Here is a 15,731-nt window from a genome sequence, read left to right as displayed (position 1 = left end):
AATTTCTCCATAACTCGATAATTTGCATTGACAATATCCTTAATTAATAAAAGTGCCTAACTTATACAGAAGCGTTAAACAAGTTTCCATCATTCATACTGTACCTACAGTTCTGGTAATACAACAAGAACCTACGAAAATATCGTAAAGTGCCTGACTTTTCGGACAAAAAATGAAAATGAGGAATGCACCGGATATAAAAAATAAGTAACTGAAATAACAATAAAACAGTATTATGTATCTTAAAAGTATCAATGAAAAAGTAATAAAAGTAGTAATAATAATCATAATAATAATAACAATAATGATAATAATAATAATAATGCAATTATAATAATAATAATAATAATAATAATAATAATAATAATAATAATAATAATAATAATAATAATAATAATAATAACAACAACAATAATAACAACAACAATTATAATAATACTACTAATAATGATAATAATAATAATAATAATAATAATAATAATAGTAATCTCTTTGTTTCAGACTGAGATTATTCGATGACGTCACGTGTGACAAGATCTCCCACGGGGATCTCGAGGACATGATGACCCTTGTCAGCAAGGCGTGAAGCGACTAACATCGCATGGCGGTCAAGGACACAACAGAAACGCCTAATTCGGAAAGGGTCATTGGGCCCGTTTCATAAAAGTTTTTACGAACGATTTCGTATGTTAGAATACTTACAAAACGTTGGAAAAAAATACAAGTGTTTTATTTGTTTAAATCTTACGCAGCAACCTTCGTACCTTGCCGTGCAAAATTTACGAATGGCAAGTGTTGTCGTAGCGTTCGTAAATATGGCCGTATTAATTATCATTAATTGCGAAAATTTCATTTCACATATATGTGAATTGTCTTATTTTTCGAATTGTTATCATTTAAATATAGCACGTTGGAGTTCACATAGTAATCGATCGCTTATTTTTGCTCAACTTTCTGCATTAGGTAACTAATTTTTACAAATAGACCTTATATAACTTCAGATGGATATCACTATGTTCATTATTTGCTTTTAGATCTCTACCAACAGTTCACTATGTAAGGGAATAAACAATAACAGAACACTATGTCGTGTTGTAATTGGGAATTTTATTTTAAATGCCATAAAACAAATACCACAGTGAACTAACCAGGAACCTCTGGTTAGCCGAACAAGTAAAATAAAATCAGTTATTTTCCCTTATCTGGGCTGCCTGTAGCGCCCGCAATAAGAGTATGAAAAAACAAAGCCAACCAGTGACAGGGGAGGAGGATGGTGGCGGTGGGTTTTTTAGTAAACAATAAGCGTGACTCTCCTCCATAATTTTTCCAACATTGAGGCTGATGCTGTGCTCCGATTGGTTAAAAACCGTCATGTGACGAATTTCCTGTCATTGATTGGCTGTGCCTTTCCCGACTACTTTATTAAGGTCAGCGAACACTTAATTCAACTCGCAAAACATCCACAAAAAAACTTTTATGAAATCATTAAATACATTTATGTTCCTTATTTGCTTTTAGATCTCTACCAACAGTTTCACTATGTAAGGGAAAGAAACAATAACAGAACACTATGTCGTGTTGTAATTGGGCATTTTATTTTAAATGCCATAAAACAAATACCACAGTGAACTTACCAGCAACCTCTGGTTAGCCGAACAAGTAAAATAAAATCAGTTTTTTTCCCTTATCTGGGCTGCCTGTAGCGCCACAAGTGACAACGACCGCCAGACCAGATGTCTCGATGGGCTCTGCCAAGGATGTCAGGAAGAGGTTGTTTCCGGGCAAACGCACCGCTGAAACGGACGTAAACAGTTCACCAATCCAAGCGTTAACGAAAGCAAGATTGCCACGAGAAAGGTCCAATATCTTCTTTTAAGAATCTCTAACGACAATGTGCACACAGTGGAAACATTTTAGTTAGATGAAAAGATCGCAGACGGGTCCCGTGATTACGGATTATGAACGATTCCTGGTCAGCACCTAGATTTGAGGTCGATATCATCAGAAGTTATGGCGGATGTCGTCAGCGGACGTTACAATCACAGAAGGGAATCCCGTATTTTTTGTATTTATTTTATATATGCTTATATAGATTCTATTATAGCATATATATAAATACGGGATTCCCTCCTGTGGTTACAATGACGTGTTCAGTGACGTCACGATTGTCGACTGCGCTTGCCATACGAGTTTGAAGGCGGTCACATCAAAGGGGGCAGCCAAACTCTTCACTAAAGATGACGTCATTTCTCTTCTTCAGAAACCCGTCAAGAGAGACAAACGTCACGTGCTCATATTCCACTGCGAGTTCTCCTCTGAAAGGGGACCTAAGATATACCGTTTCGTGCGCAGTCAGCACCGTGAGTTTCACAAGGCCCAGTACCCCGCCCTACTGTTCCCCGAGGTGTACCTGCTCCATGGCGGTTACAAGGCATTCTTCAACAAGTTCAATGTAAATATAAATCTATATTTTCTCTGCCCAATTATTTTTCTCGTTCATTTTATAATACTTTAAATGAAGTCGTAGCTTTTGTTCGTTATTCATGTTTCTGTGAAATTTCTTGTGAATTTAAATATCTCAAATGCGAGGTTTGTTTTCCAAGAAAACGATACATTAAACAAAGGCCTTACCACTCCATTGTGTTTTGATTTTCAGAATTTATTTGATCCGGATTCCTATAATCCCATGCTGCACAAAGATCACTCGGCAGATCTTCGTCACTTCCGGGTCAAGTCTAAATCCTGGACCGCGGGAGAAAACCAACACGTGTCTAGCAGACGACATCGGTGTCGCCTGGGTCGTCAGTTGAGTTTCTGTGTAAAGCTGCCGTCTTGAACAATGAAATGTTGCTTTGCAACGCTGTTCATAATTCAGGAAAGTGTGATGCAGACGATGTCGACGTCGATTGTCAAGTGATAAAGGTCACACCGGAGATGAAATTGTCGACAGGAGTAGAAAGCCGTGAGTGAGGTAGATCATCTGTGTAGACAGCATACAGAAAAATAGAGACCACGGTACCAAGAAGCAAACGACACAGGACTTGATCTATGCGCCACAGTTCACCAAAGTTGTTCTGTATCGGCGTTATGTATATTTCATGAATATCTATGTTGTTGACTATCTCATAACAAAGTTGTCATGTCATGCTCTCTCATAAATGTAACAGGCGTACAAAAGATAGTTTTAGTACATAATGAATGTATTAAATTGTGTTTCCTTCTTTATGTATTGAAAAATAACTGCAAAGGGCCGTGATAACGGAATTTGTTGAATAAAGCATTTATAAAGATAAACACTACTCTTTAAAATATATTTGATTTTCTCATTTGCTATGATTATTAGAATTGCATGCACGTTATAATAAGCGTTTAATTATTTAGCAAAATAAATAACCATGTATTCTATTATCAGGAGTGCTATTATTAATATTGTGTAACGAGACTTGATTATGACGTGTCGTGAGTCCTATTATCTTGTGGTAATATAACTATAACTTAAACATGTTGCTACACATCATATGTTGCTTTTCTTGTCTTCTGTTTTACTTACTAATTTATTCATTATATACTAGTACTCATATCAATTTAGATCAATACATTAACAACTATAGATTCCAGAACTTCGGCATATCGATTTAAACCTTTAAACAACTACACTCGCCAGAACGGCCCGGAATAAAAATGACCAAATTCTGGGTAACTTACCATATGCTTAACAAATCACACTCATCAATTTTGATTACGTTTTCATAAAGGTGCAGTTCGGTAACATTGCAGCCACAAGATTGTTCACTAATTCGAACACGAAGCAAGATATTTTAGCATTTATTCATTATAAACTCACAAAACACATAAGGAATAGTCATGATAAAGTTCTTTTTGATAAATTATAGCAATATAATGTTAATATCAACAAAAAACTGATTGGCGGTCCAGTCCGCATCGTCGAGCTGATTAGAATATCGAGCAAATGATCAAAATAAATTTAGATGAACAGTTCTCCGTATTTAAAATGTTTCTTTGAAGACATATATACATAATACATACAATTTTGCTTAGTTTAGGTATTTTAACCAGTGCGAAACTTCCAGTTATTCATTCGGGCCTACTGGCGGAGATTCCAATATTTTATGGGCTCTTGGAAAAAATAAGTTAAGGTAAAAACCTGTGTTATACAGCTACACCAAAAAACACCAACAAAAGCCAGATGCGGCTTTACATGGACGGTAGATGCCTTTGCCTCATAAAATGTCTTTATTTCAATGCTTAATCAATCCTCACAATAGCTAAAACGCTGACACATGTGCATGGAAGCATTACTATATACGTGATATTTGCGAAACTATCGAATTCAAACAATTTTAAAGTATTTATTGAACCCCTTTTATGAGACTCAATAACATTAAGTTTCACATTGAATATAATATAACAACTATCAGCTAAAGAGAGAAAAGGTAGTTATTTTCAATTAACCCTACCAATCATAAATGTTTGCGCCGACCCAAAGACTTTTAAGTATTAAAGATTGCGCTTTTTTAATTTTTTTTTGCTAAATTTGACTAAAATTATTTTAATTGAATTACATAATATGTGTATAAAGGAATTATACAAAATCTTTATATTGTCATTATGTGCGAATCACGTGCACTGCCGGTCAGCCGCCCCGAGGTACTGCTACAATCCTGTAAGGCTTCGGCGCATGCACCATTCCGAACACCCCGTCCGTGGTCGCCATGGAGACTTCTTCCCCAGCCGGACTTTCAAAACGAAACCTCTGCACGAGGCTGCTAAGGAACAACAGAAGCTCGGTCCGTGCGAGAGACTCCCCGACACAACTGCGTTTTCCTGTAAGCAACGGTGGATTTAAAGTTATATAAACATTGGCAAAGGTATACTTTATCGAAATACAAATAATATTGCACTCGCTGAGGGATTTTAGAAACAACATAACGTTGCGTCACTGTCCCCAAAGATATATCAATACATGTCAGTGAATAGATCTGTGATATCACGTACTTGAGTGGGTCGATATTGAACAAACTTTTGAAACTTTAACATTAAACGCATCTTAAAAAATCTTACACAAATCCTACCAATGAAAAATGCAATAAATTCATCCCGTTTGATTAGCTTTCCGTGCTCGTCAATGAACCTGTCGGGTCGAAACACGAGCGGGTCGCCCCATATTTCGGGATCCCTGAATACGGATCCAATATCGGGAATAATAACTGCGTCTGGTGGTATAGTGTAACCTCTGAGCGTCACAGTTTCAGATGTACTGTGCATTCCGGCGATGATTGTTAAGTTGCAGAATCTGAAATTCAAATGTATTCAATCTATTGAAAAAACTTAAAAAATGAAACTTTTATCAAATAATGCCATATAAACCCTTTAAGCGGCTATATACGATCTTGTCAAATACTTAGTAATTAATATAAAATGTGTAAAAAAACTTATTATACATATTTTTCAATATAAACTAAAATAAAAGTTAAAAATAACATGTGTCGAAAAATGCTAAATAAGTCAGATATTTAATTCTGAAATCGAAAAAGGCTGAACAGTCGAATTCGCCAGCATGTATATCATGCATGTACGATGTGAATCTAAATTTAGTTTAACGGTTCATTTGAAATTCATGCAGCGATATCGATTCATACGACACACGAACACTTACTAAAAAGACGAATGCATCGGTTATTGTAGGAAAATATGTACGAATTATCTTCGTCACAATCGGCTCGGAGCGCTAATTTGTATTTGACTATTTGCTGAATTTTATGGAACTCGTCTTAAATGTATCATTTTTCTTGCATATTGTGTGTTATTATAACATATTTGTTTCAATATATTACAATTCAACACATATAAAAATCGTATAATCTCGCTTTAAATTAAAATATTTATATAAGTATTTATATATTTAAGCTGTGGTGTTTATAACATGTATTGTACAAAATTATACATATTGTTTGTCAAAACAGCATAGACAAAAAGTCGTAAAGTGTCTAAAAGGCTGAGTAAAAGCACTGTAAAAATATCGAAAACAAGCGACAACAAATGAACGTTGCTATGAATTGATCTTAAATTGGCCTTGCCAAAGGCAAGTCTTTCGGCGGTAGTGTCAGAGTGCCGCCTCCACGGACAGGTTTCTTGGACTGATAATTAAATCCGTATTATAGCCCTTCATTATGAACTATACTTAAGTAACAATAAAAATATACTTGTATCATTCAATAGTGTATATCGTTCTTTTGCATTCCTACATTTCTGACAACGTGAACCACGGAGTGTATATTAACAGGAGATGAATCGAGTATTTGACCCTTACTGTAGTAAATTCAATCTTATGCAAAAACTATTCATCCGATTTTATTGGTTTATACGTTGTCTTGTTGCTTCTTAATTCCTCTTTCAAAAAAATATAACTTTTATTATATTCCCGTTGTTATTAATGGATTTATAGCGAGTTAAACACAATAAATACACATTTTATGTTTTACCACCGCGCGTTTTAACGTGTTGTGGCCATCGATCTTTTACGATTAGCGTACAGCGAAGCGCCGAGGTTATACATTTTGATGTACCCACTCACGTCTTTTGTTAAATTATAGTTTCATTTCTCGGCCGATTTTGACAAATTATATATCATTAGAAAGCTTACGTTACGTTACAGATATATCAATATATATTAAGTTTTTCTTCTGATTTCGACAGCCCGGCGAGTTATAACTTTAACTTTTGCAAATATCATTCCGTTTTGGAGTTTTAGAATCTAGATTTACGGTTGACATGTTCGTACTTAATACCAATTTGTAGCGTTTATATTTGGAGTTCAGTTTTAAAAATTACATCTTGCTTAGGAGAATAGAATTCTGTATACGATAGAAAAAAAATTTGTTTAAAAACGAAAGTAATTAAGGAATGAAGGCGGGAAAATGTAGCGCGCGTTCCTAACGCACTGAACTGATGCTACGGTCTTGGCGATTATGCTTTTGTTTAGAAACCGGCCATTGAATTTCTTTTGCCATCTTATTATATTTTTTATGGAATATATTGTAGTATTTTATTCACGAAACATATCAATAAAGCTTATTATAAATGAATCTTAATAAATTAACGATTTCAGCTCTTGTTTATAACACAGAAAGGGTGTAAAATTTATGATGAAACAGCGTATATAGCGGACCCTCTCGATATTATTCGGCTTTGCATGCATACTTGAAATAAAATGGGTGTCAAAAACATTCATCGTTTGCTGTTTATTATCAACAAGGTAATTATGTATAATTATTTGAAATGTTATTTACCTTAAATTATCAATTTATTAAAGATTCTTGAAAATATCGGTCCGTGTTACGCGGGTCATTTCGTATTTTGACATCAGGGCATCATGTCCAACTATTGAAAATCAGATTTTTTTTCACCGGGACGATGACGGCTTGGATTAAGACAGGCAGACAGATAGTTTATTCAGACTTAAACAACAGTACATCGTCTTCAACTCAAATATATAAATTATTTTTAGACGAATTGTTAGGTGATTACACATATAGCAGTTATGATTCTGAGAATGTTGCCATGTTTCTTATCCGTGTAATCTAGAGTCCATAGTTTGAGCATTTTTATCGCGGTGTTCAAAAAAAGATATCTCAATAATCTTGTTTATTGATAGATCTGTGGTTTTATAGCCCCTGTGTTCAGCACAAACCAATTATCTCGTTATGATCAGATACTGTGCCGACCAATACTAAATAACACTATGGTGTCTTACGCCACAGCAGGGACCTATACTTGTATATTGGTCCCTAACCACAGGTGGCAATGTCTGGTCAGATTACACTTTTTATGATACCTCCATGTCTTCTCGTGGTATTAGTGGTCATTTCTTGGAGTAATGTAACGCCAAATACTCAATTTTGCGTTTATAAGATATGTAGCGTATTGTAAACATTTATGGTCATCTGCCCATACAGATTGCCATAAACTAAATACTGTATAGATGTCAGCCAGCTAAATCACAATAATTATAAGTGCTTAATACCTATACATGAACATTTTAAACATTTAAAAAATCTAATACTTAACATTTAACGTATTTAGCGGGTACCGGTAAAAAAACTCCGTCATTTCGTAGTCCTATAAAGAGTGTATGGTAGTGTACGGAACAACTTAATTAAAAACAGCATTCTCATTTGACCACAACGGGGTTAAATAATCTTTCCGAAGAATACAAATAATACAGAGTTTTAATTTAGAATTCTATATATTTATAACTCTGTTAACTTATAAAGATATTTCAATATACATGCATAGACAGTTGACCGTGATTTTCAAGAATCTTTAAATAATTTTAATTAATTGATAATTTATGGTTAATAACCATTCATATAATTTTACATAATTACCTTTTTGATAATAAACAACAAACGATAAATGTTTTGACACCCATTATATTTGAAGTATGCAAAGCCGAAAAATATCAAGAGGGTCCGCTATACATTTGTATACGCTGTTTCATCATAAAATTAACACCCTTTCTGTGTTATAATCAAGAGCTGAAATCGTAAATTTATTAAGCTTCATTAATACTTAGCTTTATGGATAAGTCTCTAGAACAAAATATCTCAATATATTTCATAAAAAATATAATAATCATGGCAAAGGAAATTCAATGGCCGGTATCTAAACAAAAGCATAATCGCCAAGACCGTAGCATCAGTTCAGTGCGTTAGGAACGCGCGCTACATTTTCCCGCCTTCATTCCTTAATTACTTTCGTTTTTAAACAATTTTTTTTTCTATCGTATACAGAATTCTATTCTCCTAAGCAAGATGTTATTTTTAAAACTGAACTCCAAATATAAACGCTACAAATCGGTATAAAGTACGAACATGTCAACCGTAAATCTAGATTCTAAAACTCCAAAACGGTATGTTATTTGCAAAAGTTAAAGTTATAACTCGCCGGGCTGCCAAAATCAGAAGAAAAACTTAATATATATTTATATATCTGAAAACTACATTACGTAAGCTTTCTAATGATATATAATTTGTCAAAATCGGCCTAGAAATGAAACTATAATTTAACAAAATACGTGAGTGGGTACATCAAATGTATAACATCGGCGCTTCGATAAAAGATCGACAGATACGACACGGTCACGTGACTTAGACACAACAAGATATTTGGCGTAACGGTCCCGTTTCATATCCGTGTAATCTAGAGTCCGTGCGTGAACTAAATACGTATAATGATGGAGCAACATGGAGAAACATAAAACTCCATCTACATGTACATTAGCAATTACAATCGCCCATGGGTCAAGTATAAACACCCATGGGAAAAAATAAACACCCACTGTTCACGATTATACACCCATGGGTAAAGTATAAACAACCAAAGGTCAATTATAAACACTCATGTATCAAGTGTTACCACTCATAGATCGTGTATACTACTCATGTGTCAAGAATAAATACCCATGGGTAAAGTATAAACACTCCGTGGGTCAAGAATAAATACCCGTGGGTAAAGTATAAACACTCATGGGTCAAGAATAAATACCCATGATTCAAGAAACATTAATCACAGTTCATGTATAAACACTAATGGGTCATGAATATATACTCATAGTTCATGTTTAAACACTCCATGGGTCAATAATAAATACTCATATTTCATGTATAAACACTCATGGGTCAAGAATAAATACCCATGGGTAAAGAAACAATAATCATTCATGCATAAACACTCATGGGTCAAGAATAAATACTCATAGTTCATGTATAAACACTCATGGGTAAAGAATAAATACTCATAGTTCATGTATAAACACTAATGGGTCAAGAATAAATACTCATAGTTAATGTATAAACACTCATGGGTCAAGAATAAATAATCATAGGTCATGTATAAACACTCATGGGTTAAGAATAAATACTCATAGGTCATGTATTAACACTCATGGGTTAAGAATAAATACCCATTGGTCATGTATAAACACTCATGGGTTAAGAATAAATACTCATAGGTCATGTATAAACACTCATGGGTCAAGAATAAATACTCATAGGTCATGTTTAAACACTCATGAGTCAAGAATAAATAATCATAGGTCATGTATAAACACTCATGAGTCAATAGACAAGAATAAACACTCATTGGCCAAGAATAAAAGAGTATACATAATCATGGGTAAATAATGAACATCCAAAGTCTAAGTATAAACACTTATGGGTCAAGTATAAATACATATGAGTAAAGAAGAAACACCCATGGGTAAAATATAAACACCCGTGGGCAAGGTATAAACAGCCATAGGTCAAGTATAAACAAACTTGGGTCCAGTACGAACACCCATGGGTAGACTATAAATACCAATCAGTAGAGAATGAACACCCGAACAATAAATAGCTTCTATTTGTACGCATCCATATTGATAAAATCAACATGCACCTTACCTTAACACCTCCATGTAGAAGGCCTCCACATGCACTAAGGATGACCGGTCCATGACGGAAGGAGGGCGGAAAATGCCGATGCTGCTTGTAATTTCCCGATACAAGCGTTCTTGAATCTCTGGATATTCCGTTAGGCAAACGAGACTCCATCGGAGCGCGGTCGTCGTCGTTTCCGAGCCGGCCATGAACAAGTCCCCGATTAGTGTCTCGAGATACTCGTCTGAAATAAAAAGATTAACGCACCCAGTAACATACCAGTAACTATTTAACTGGACAATTTAGGAGTTGCGGCCATTGTTAAGAACAAGGTATGTATATAAAATATATACTGTTGCAATTCTCTTCGTAATTGCCATACGCACAAGTTTGTTGCCATAAATGAATCATGAACCGTCATAAAGAATGAAAGTCACTCAAAGCTGACCTAACAAACAGTATAATACTCACAGCTCATAGTCGTCTGCTCGTTCGTCTGCTCGTGCTTCTTCAACTCTCTGATGTAGGCGCTGACCAGGTCGTCAATGCAGTTCTCGTCGAACGTCTCCACGTGCTCCCGTACTATGTCCGCGCAGTAGGCGTGCACGGCGTCCGAGTTGGCGATCATACGTCCGACCCCCAAGGGATCCCCGGGCAGGCGGGCTGCCCACGGGAAGAAGTTGGCGATGCCGCCCGCGGAGCTGAAGCGAAATTATTGTTTCGTGACCAGAAGGTGATTTGATACTGCGACAAGCCATTTATTAACAGGTCATTACTTTAGAGAATATTACTCTGCGCTATTTTAGTGTAACATGTTCGTTTTGTTAACGGGATCACTTTTGTTTAGACTGAGCTCAGGTGTGTAGCCTTACCAGTGAGAGGCTGGGTTAGCTTTGGTTACTGATGCCTTATTATAAGTTCTTAATCACGAACATTTGACCAGTTGTTCATGTTTTCGTGCCGAGCAAACGAGCGCTTCTTTCTTCGAGACTTTCTTGGTATTCTATTTATTTAGTCATTCTGTTTGTTCATGTTAACCATAGAAAAGAAAAATGAAAAAAGGCGCAACCCATGTCTAAGGACATCAATCCCGGCAAAGCTGACACAAGTTGGGGGTTAATGTCAACAATGTACTTTGATGGTGGGATAAGATGAAACACGGGCCCATACAGTATATAATACGCTGGAACCCGAGTCTAATGACTTATTCGCTTATTTATGTAATCGTTCACAAATAGATTATTGGAAATTCAATATTTTGTATACAATTCACAATAAACTTACTTTATATTTTCATCGAACTTTTGTATTATTCCTTTAAATCGCGGGTCGTCATGTTTGAACTGTTTTCGGAACACCATCGAGCAAATCACGTTAGCGACGTGGGCACTAATCACATCTTTGGGATCGAAAGGTTCACTATTGTGCTTTCCTATCTCCTCGACCATCAACGCAGCTTGTTCCTGTATGGTAGCGTCTAGCCTGGTCTTGCCCATACCAAAGTCCTTCAGTGTGCCAAGTGTGAATCTTCTGTGCTCACGCCATGGTTCCCCGCTAGCCATAACTATGCCTGAATCAACGGTTAACCAATCAGACTCAAGTGCAAGAAATTCATACCTAGTGTGCTTTCGGGTGTGATTTTAACAAAACTGTTACGTAGGCATTGTAAATACTCCTGAATATATATATGTATATATCTATATCTATATATATATATATATATATATATATATATATATATATATATATATATATATATATATATATATATATATATATGTATATAATTATGTATTTATTTCTGTAACAGACCAAAATGTATTATTTATCGTAAAACTGTTATGTTTTTTACGCCATGTTGTATACAATGCAAGCCAATGAATACGCTTACCTTTTCCTCGGGTGACCTTTTCCAAAACGAACAACTTCGGTCTTGATGCGAAAGGATCGGCTTGCTTCTTGAAGGCGTCCACAATGACGTCATATCCGCTGAGGATCACGACCGGTACGCTCCCCCACTTCATGTAATACACATCGCCGCATTGCTTCCGGAGTCGCGCCAATGTCGGCCTCATATCCGCTCGCATAAGGTAGCTATGCCCGATGAAGGGAAGGCAGATGCCGGGAGACGGCGGCAGGTTTCCGGCGTTTCTGCTGAACAGAACCCGGTGAACCAGGAAGCATACCAAGATAATCAGTCCGACAGACGTTACGGAAAATCCTTCCAACATAGCTACGCACTGTATGTATACCGTCCACTGATTATGATTATAGCTTGCGTAATTGAATTTGGACTTGTTTATTTAATCACAGTTTGTTTCGAAAGACATGGACGAGCTTTATATACTAATATGTACTCTTTGTTTAGATGTTACATCATTTGATTCCATTTCAATGTTAGACTTAAACTATCACAAGTATATGACATTCACTATATGAAATGCCCTTGGTAATTTCACTTAATTTTCTCATAAAGCTAAATTCAATCTCCCACCAGAGTTGTCGTTCCATGCTCTCACATACATGTAAACGTAATGTTAACATCGTGCAAGCGATTTGCTTAAACTATCTCACTCTGGATCAGCAGACGATTTATTTCATAAATCAATCTCTGGGTTAATGGTCGCCATCTTTCGAACTACTTTCAAAAGAACAACAACAACAATAACAGTAGAAGACATGTTTAATTGCGAAAAGTTGAAAAATTTAGTACATGTGTCACGGTTGTTGAGTGAAATAGTGTTATTTTCAACTGTGTATGAAGCATGTGAACTGGTAGTGAAATAACCGAATTGTTGGTGGAAATGGAATTTAGAAATATATCTAATAATTCATCATCGTGTAGAATTATCATCAGCATCATTTCTGTGGAACATTGCACTATTCAAAATACAAGTGTTTCATAGATATGGTGCTTTTGACATAGTTCACTAACCATCAAGACTGAAATGATTCATGCACACAGGTAAAGTAAATAATTGAATTTGTGCAGAATGTTTATTTTTTACAAATTATTATTTAATTTGACCAATTTATTTTAGATTGAGTGCACTGAAACTCAAAGTCTAAAGCTTAGTAAAACACTTAAGCCAGTTTTCTGAGAAGAAACAATACTTGTTCAGAGTATAGCAGGCTCATGCGGCCTCTTTTTTATTTATTTTGCCTCGGCCTTTAACCTGGGTCGCTTTGATTTCAGGTGTTTAGCCCCCATATCAACAAGGCTCTTGACCCTATATGAAGTTATTCATATTGTTTACAGATTTTGAGAACCCTCACTCGGTGCCAGTGGGGATAAAACAGGGACCTTCTTATAGCTAGATGAATGCATCAAATATGCCAGCAACACTTTATAATCAATAACTTTATAATTGATGATTCTGCTCATTTAACTACATTACTAATTTACCAAAACAATGTGAAACACATTTTTATGCCCCCATAGGAGGGCATATAGTGATCGCACTGTCCATCTGTCTATCCGTCACACTTTGCATTTAGGTTTCAAAAAAATGCTCATAACTTCTATGTCGCTTCAGATGTAACATTCATATTTGGTATGCATGTGTATATGGACAAGGCCTTCCCATACACACACAAATTTTGACCCCTTTGACCTTGAACTTAGGGTCGGCGTTTAGGTTTTGAAAAATGCTCATAACTTCTATTAAAGCGTTTATCGGGGGCGTATGTCATCCTACGGAGACAGCACTTGTTTTTGCTACTGTCCTCTGCACAAACCATGATATAACTGCATATATGCATCCAACCAAATCAGTAAAACTATTTGTCACTTAATTACAGTAAACTTATTGCATGTTAACTTTTCAACAATATATACATACATGTATATATAATTATATATAACAGATCTTGAAAAAAACACACATCAAACTTCAAATTGTTTTAGTAAATTATAGGCTTTACTTGGTATTGTGACATTGACACCACTCATGCATGCGACTATACAATTATACAACTATGGAACACATTATTTATGAGAAATTCCAATACATCAACACATCGTCTCAGATTTAAGGCAGATAATCTAGTGCTTTTTTGCTGCCATTTTTACTATTACACATATTTTCATTTTATGTTATGATGCATTGATCTTGTTTCTAAATTAACCAAGCAATCATGTTAAACTTTTGAAGAAAGATGTTGTCTGATAAATATAGAAAATATAATCACTACAAAGTGAACAAAATTCAGTTGACTACTGTGACCAACAAAGATTTGCCAAAGAGCAATTCAGATCATGATTTAAATTAAATACAAGTAATATGAAAGTCTGCCTATTGGATCCCAGTTAAGACTTATTTGTCAAATCTGCACATTGATTTTCCCTTAGCCATGTAGAATTGGGGACTAAATACCATCAAGTCATGTAAAAAGGAGCAGGGTATAGCACGCTGCTATTGATCTCTTGAGCTTTCACATGAATTTTACGGGCAATTTTCATACAACAAATGATATTATATAGTGTAATGATAAAGCATTATGAGCACAAATTATATCTCTTACTAGTGGTGCAAAAATCTATTAAGTGTCACATTTCAAAAGAAAATTTATATAAAAAGGTATTATTAATTGTTAAAACGTTATAAAAGGTTATTTCAATTCACTAAAGCATTTAATTACAAGAACAAGTGCATTTTATGTCCATTACAATACATGTAACAGTATTGGCATTGTATTTATCTGCATTTGATGTATTTAATACACTTAAAAATGCAGACAAGACACACTTCTAACAGAAACAAATGTATTTTTGTCTGCATTTTTCCAGCATTAATACTCTTCAAGTGTATTTTTTATCATCCCAAATACACTTTACCAGGAAAAAGGTATGTTAAAATGCATTTTTAGTTTGTTTTAAGTATATTTTCAAATGCATTAAGACACTCTTTTCTTTTGCAAAAAATGTTGAACAAAAACTTGAAAATATTTAATATACTAAAGTGTTGTAATACTTAAAGTTTTGTATGAGCATCAAACACAGTGTCAAATTCATACCAGTGCCTATTTAGTAGCAGTAGGCCTTATATGGTCTACTTGTGGTAGAAATAATGCATTTTGTATAATACAACATACATAAATTAAAAAATATAGCTGCCCATACAGTTCAATACAATGTTCAATTAACTACACTATGCAAAGTTGAAATATGACATCAAGCTTGGAATAATCTTTTCAATAATGAATAATATGCTGTTTCAATTTATAAGTGAAATAGACACTTGCATATAAAAACTGATTTTACATCAAAACTAAATGTTTAATTTGATTTTT

General features: G+C 34.9%; 1 protein-coding gene across 1 annotated transcript; it reads right to left on the bottom strand.

Moving 5' to 3' along the window:
- Positions 1 to 3,809: 3,809 nt before the first annotated feature.
- On the bottom strand, positions 3,810 to 13,077 carry LOC127860519 (cytochrome P450 2U1-like). The gene is made up of 6 exons (XM_052398633.1): positions 12,331 to 13,077; positions 11,724 to 12,009; positions 10,911 to 11,140; positions 10,464 to 10,683; positions 5,094 to 5,314; positions 3,810 to 4,845 (listed from the first exon to the last, which is right to left on the bottom strand). Exons 1-6 carry the CDS (start codon positions 12,668 to 12,670, stop codon positions 4,655 to 4,657), a joined length of 1,488 nt encoding a protein of 495 aa, XP_052254593.1. The 5' UTR covers positions 12,671 to 13,077; the 3' UTR covers positions 3,810 to 4,654.
- Between the last annotated feature and the right edge of the window lie 2,654 nt (positions 13,078 to 15,731).

Source organism: Dreissena polymorpha, chromosome 15, assembly GCF_020536995.1.
Source record: "Dreissena polymorpha isolate Duluth1 chromosome 15, UMN_Dpol_1.0, whole genome shotgun sequence".
Classification (NCBI taxonomy): domain Eukaryota; kingdom Metazoa; phylum Mollusca; class Bivalvia; order Myida; family Dreissenidae; genus Dreissena; species Dreissena polymorpha.
The sequence above is the reverse complement of the archived record's forward strand: the minus strand, read 5'-3'. Positions and strand labels throughout refer to the sequence as shown.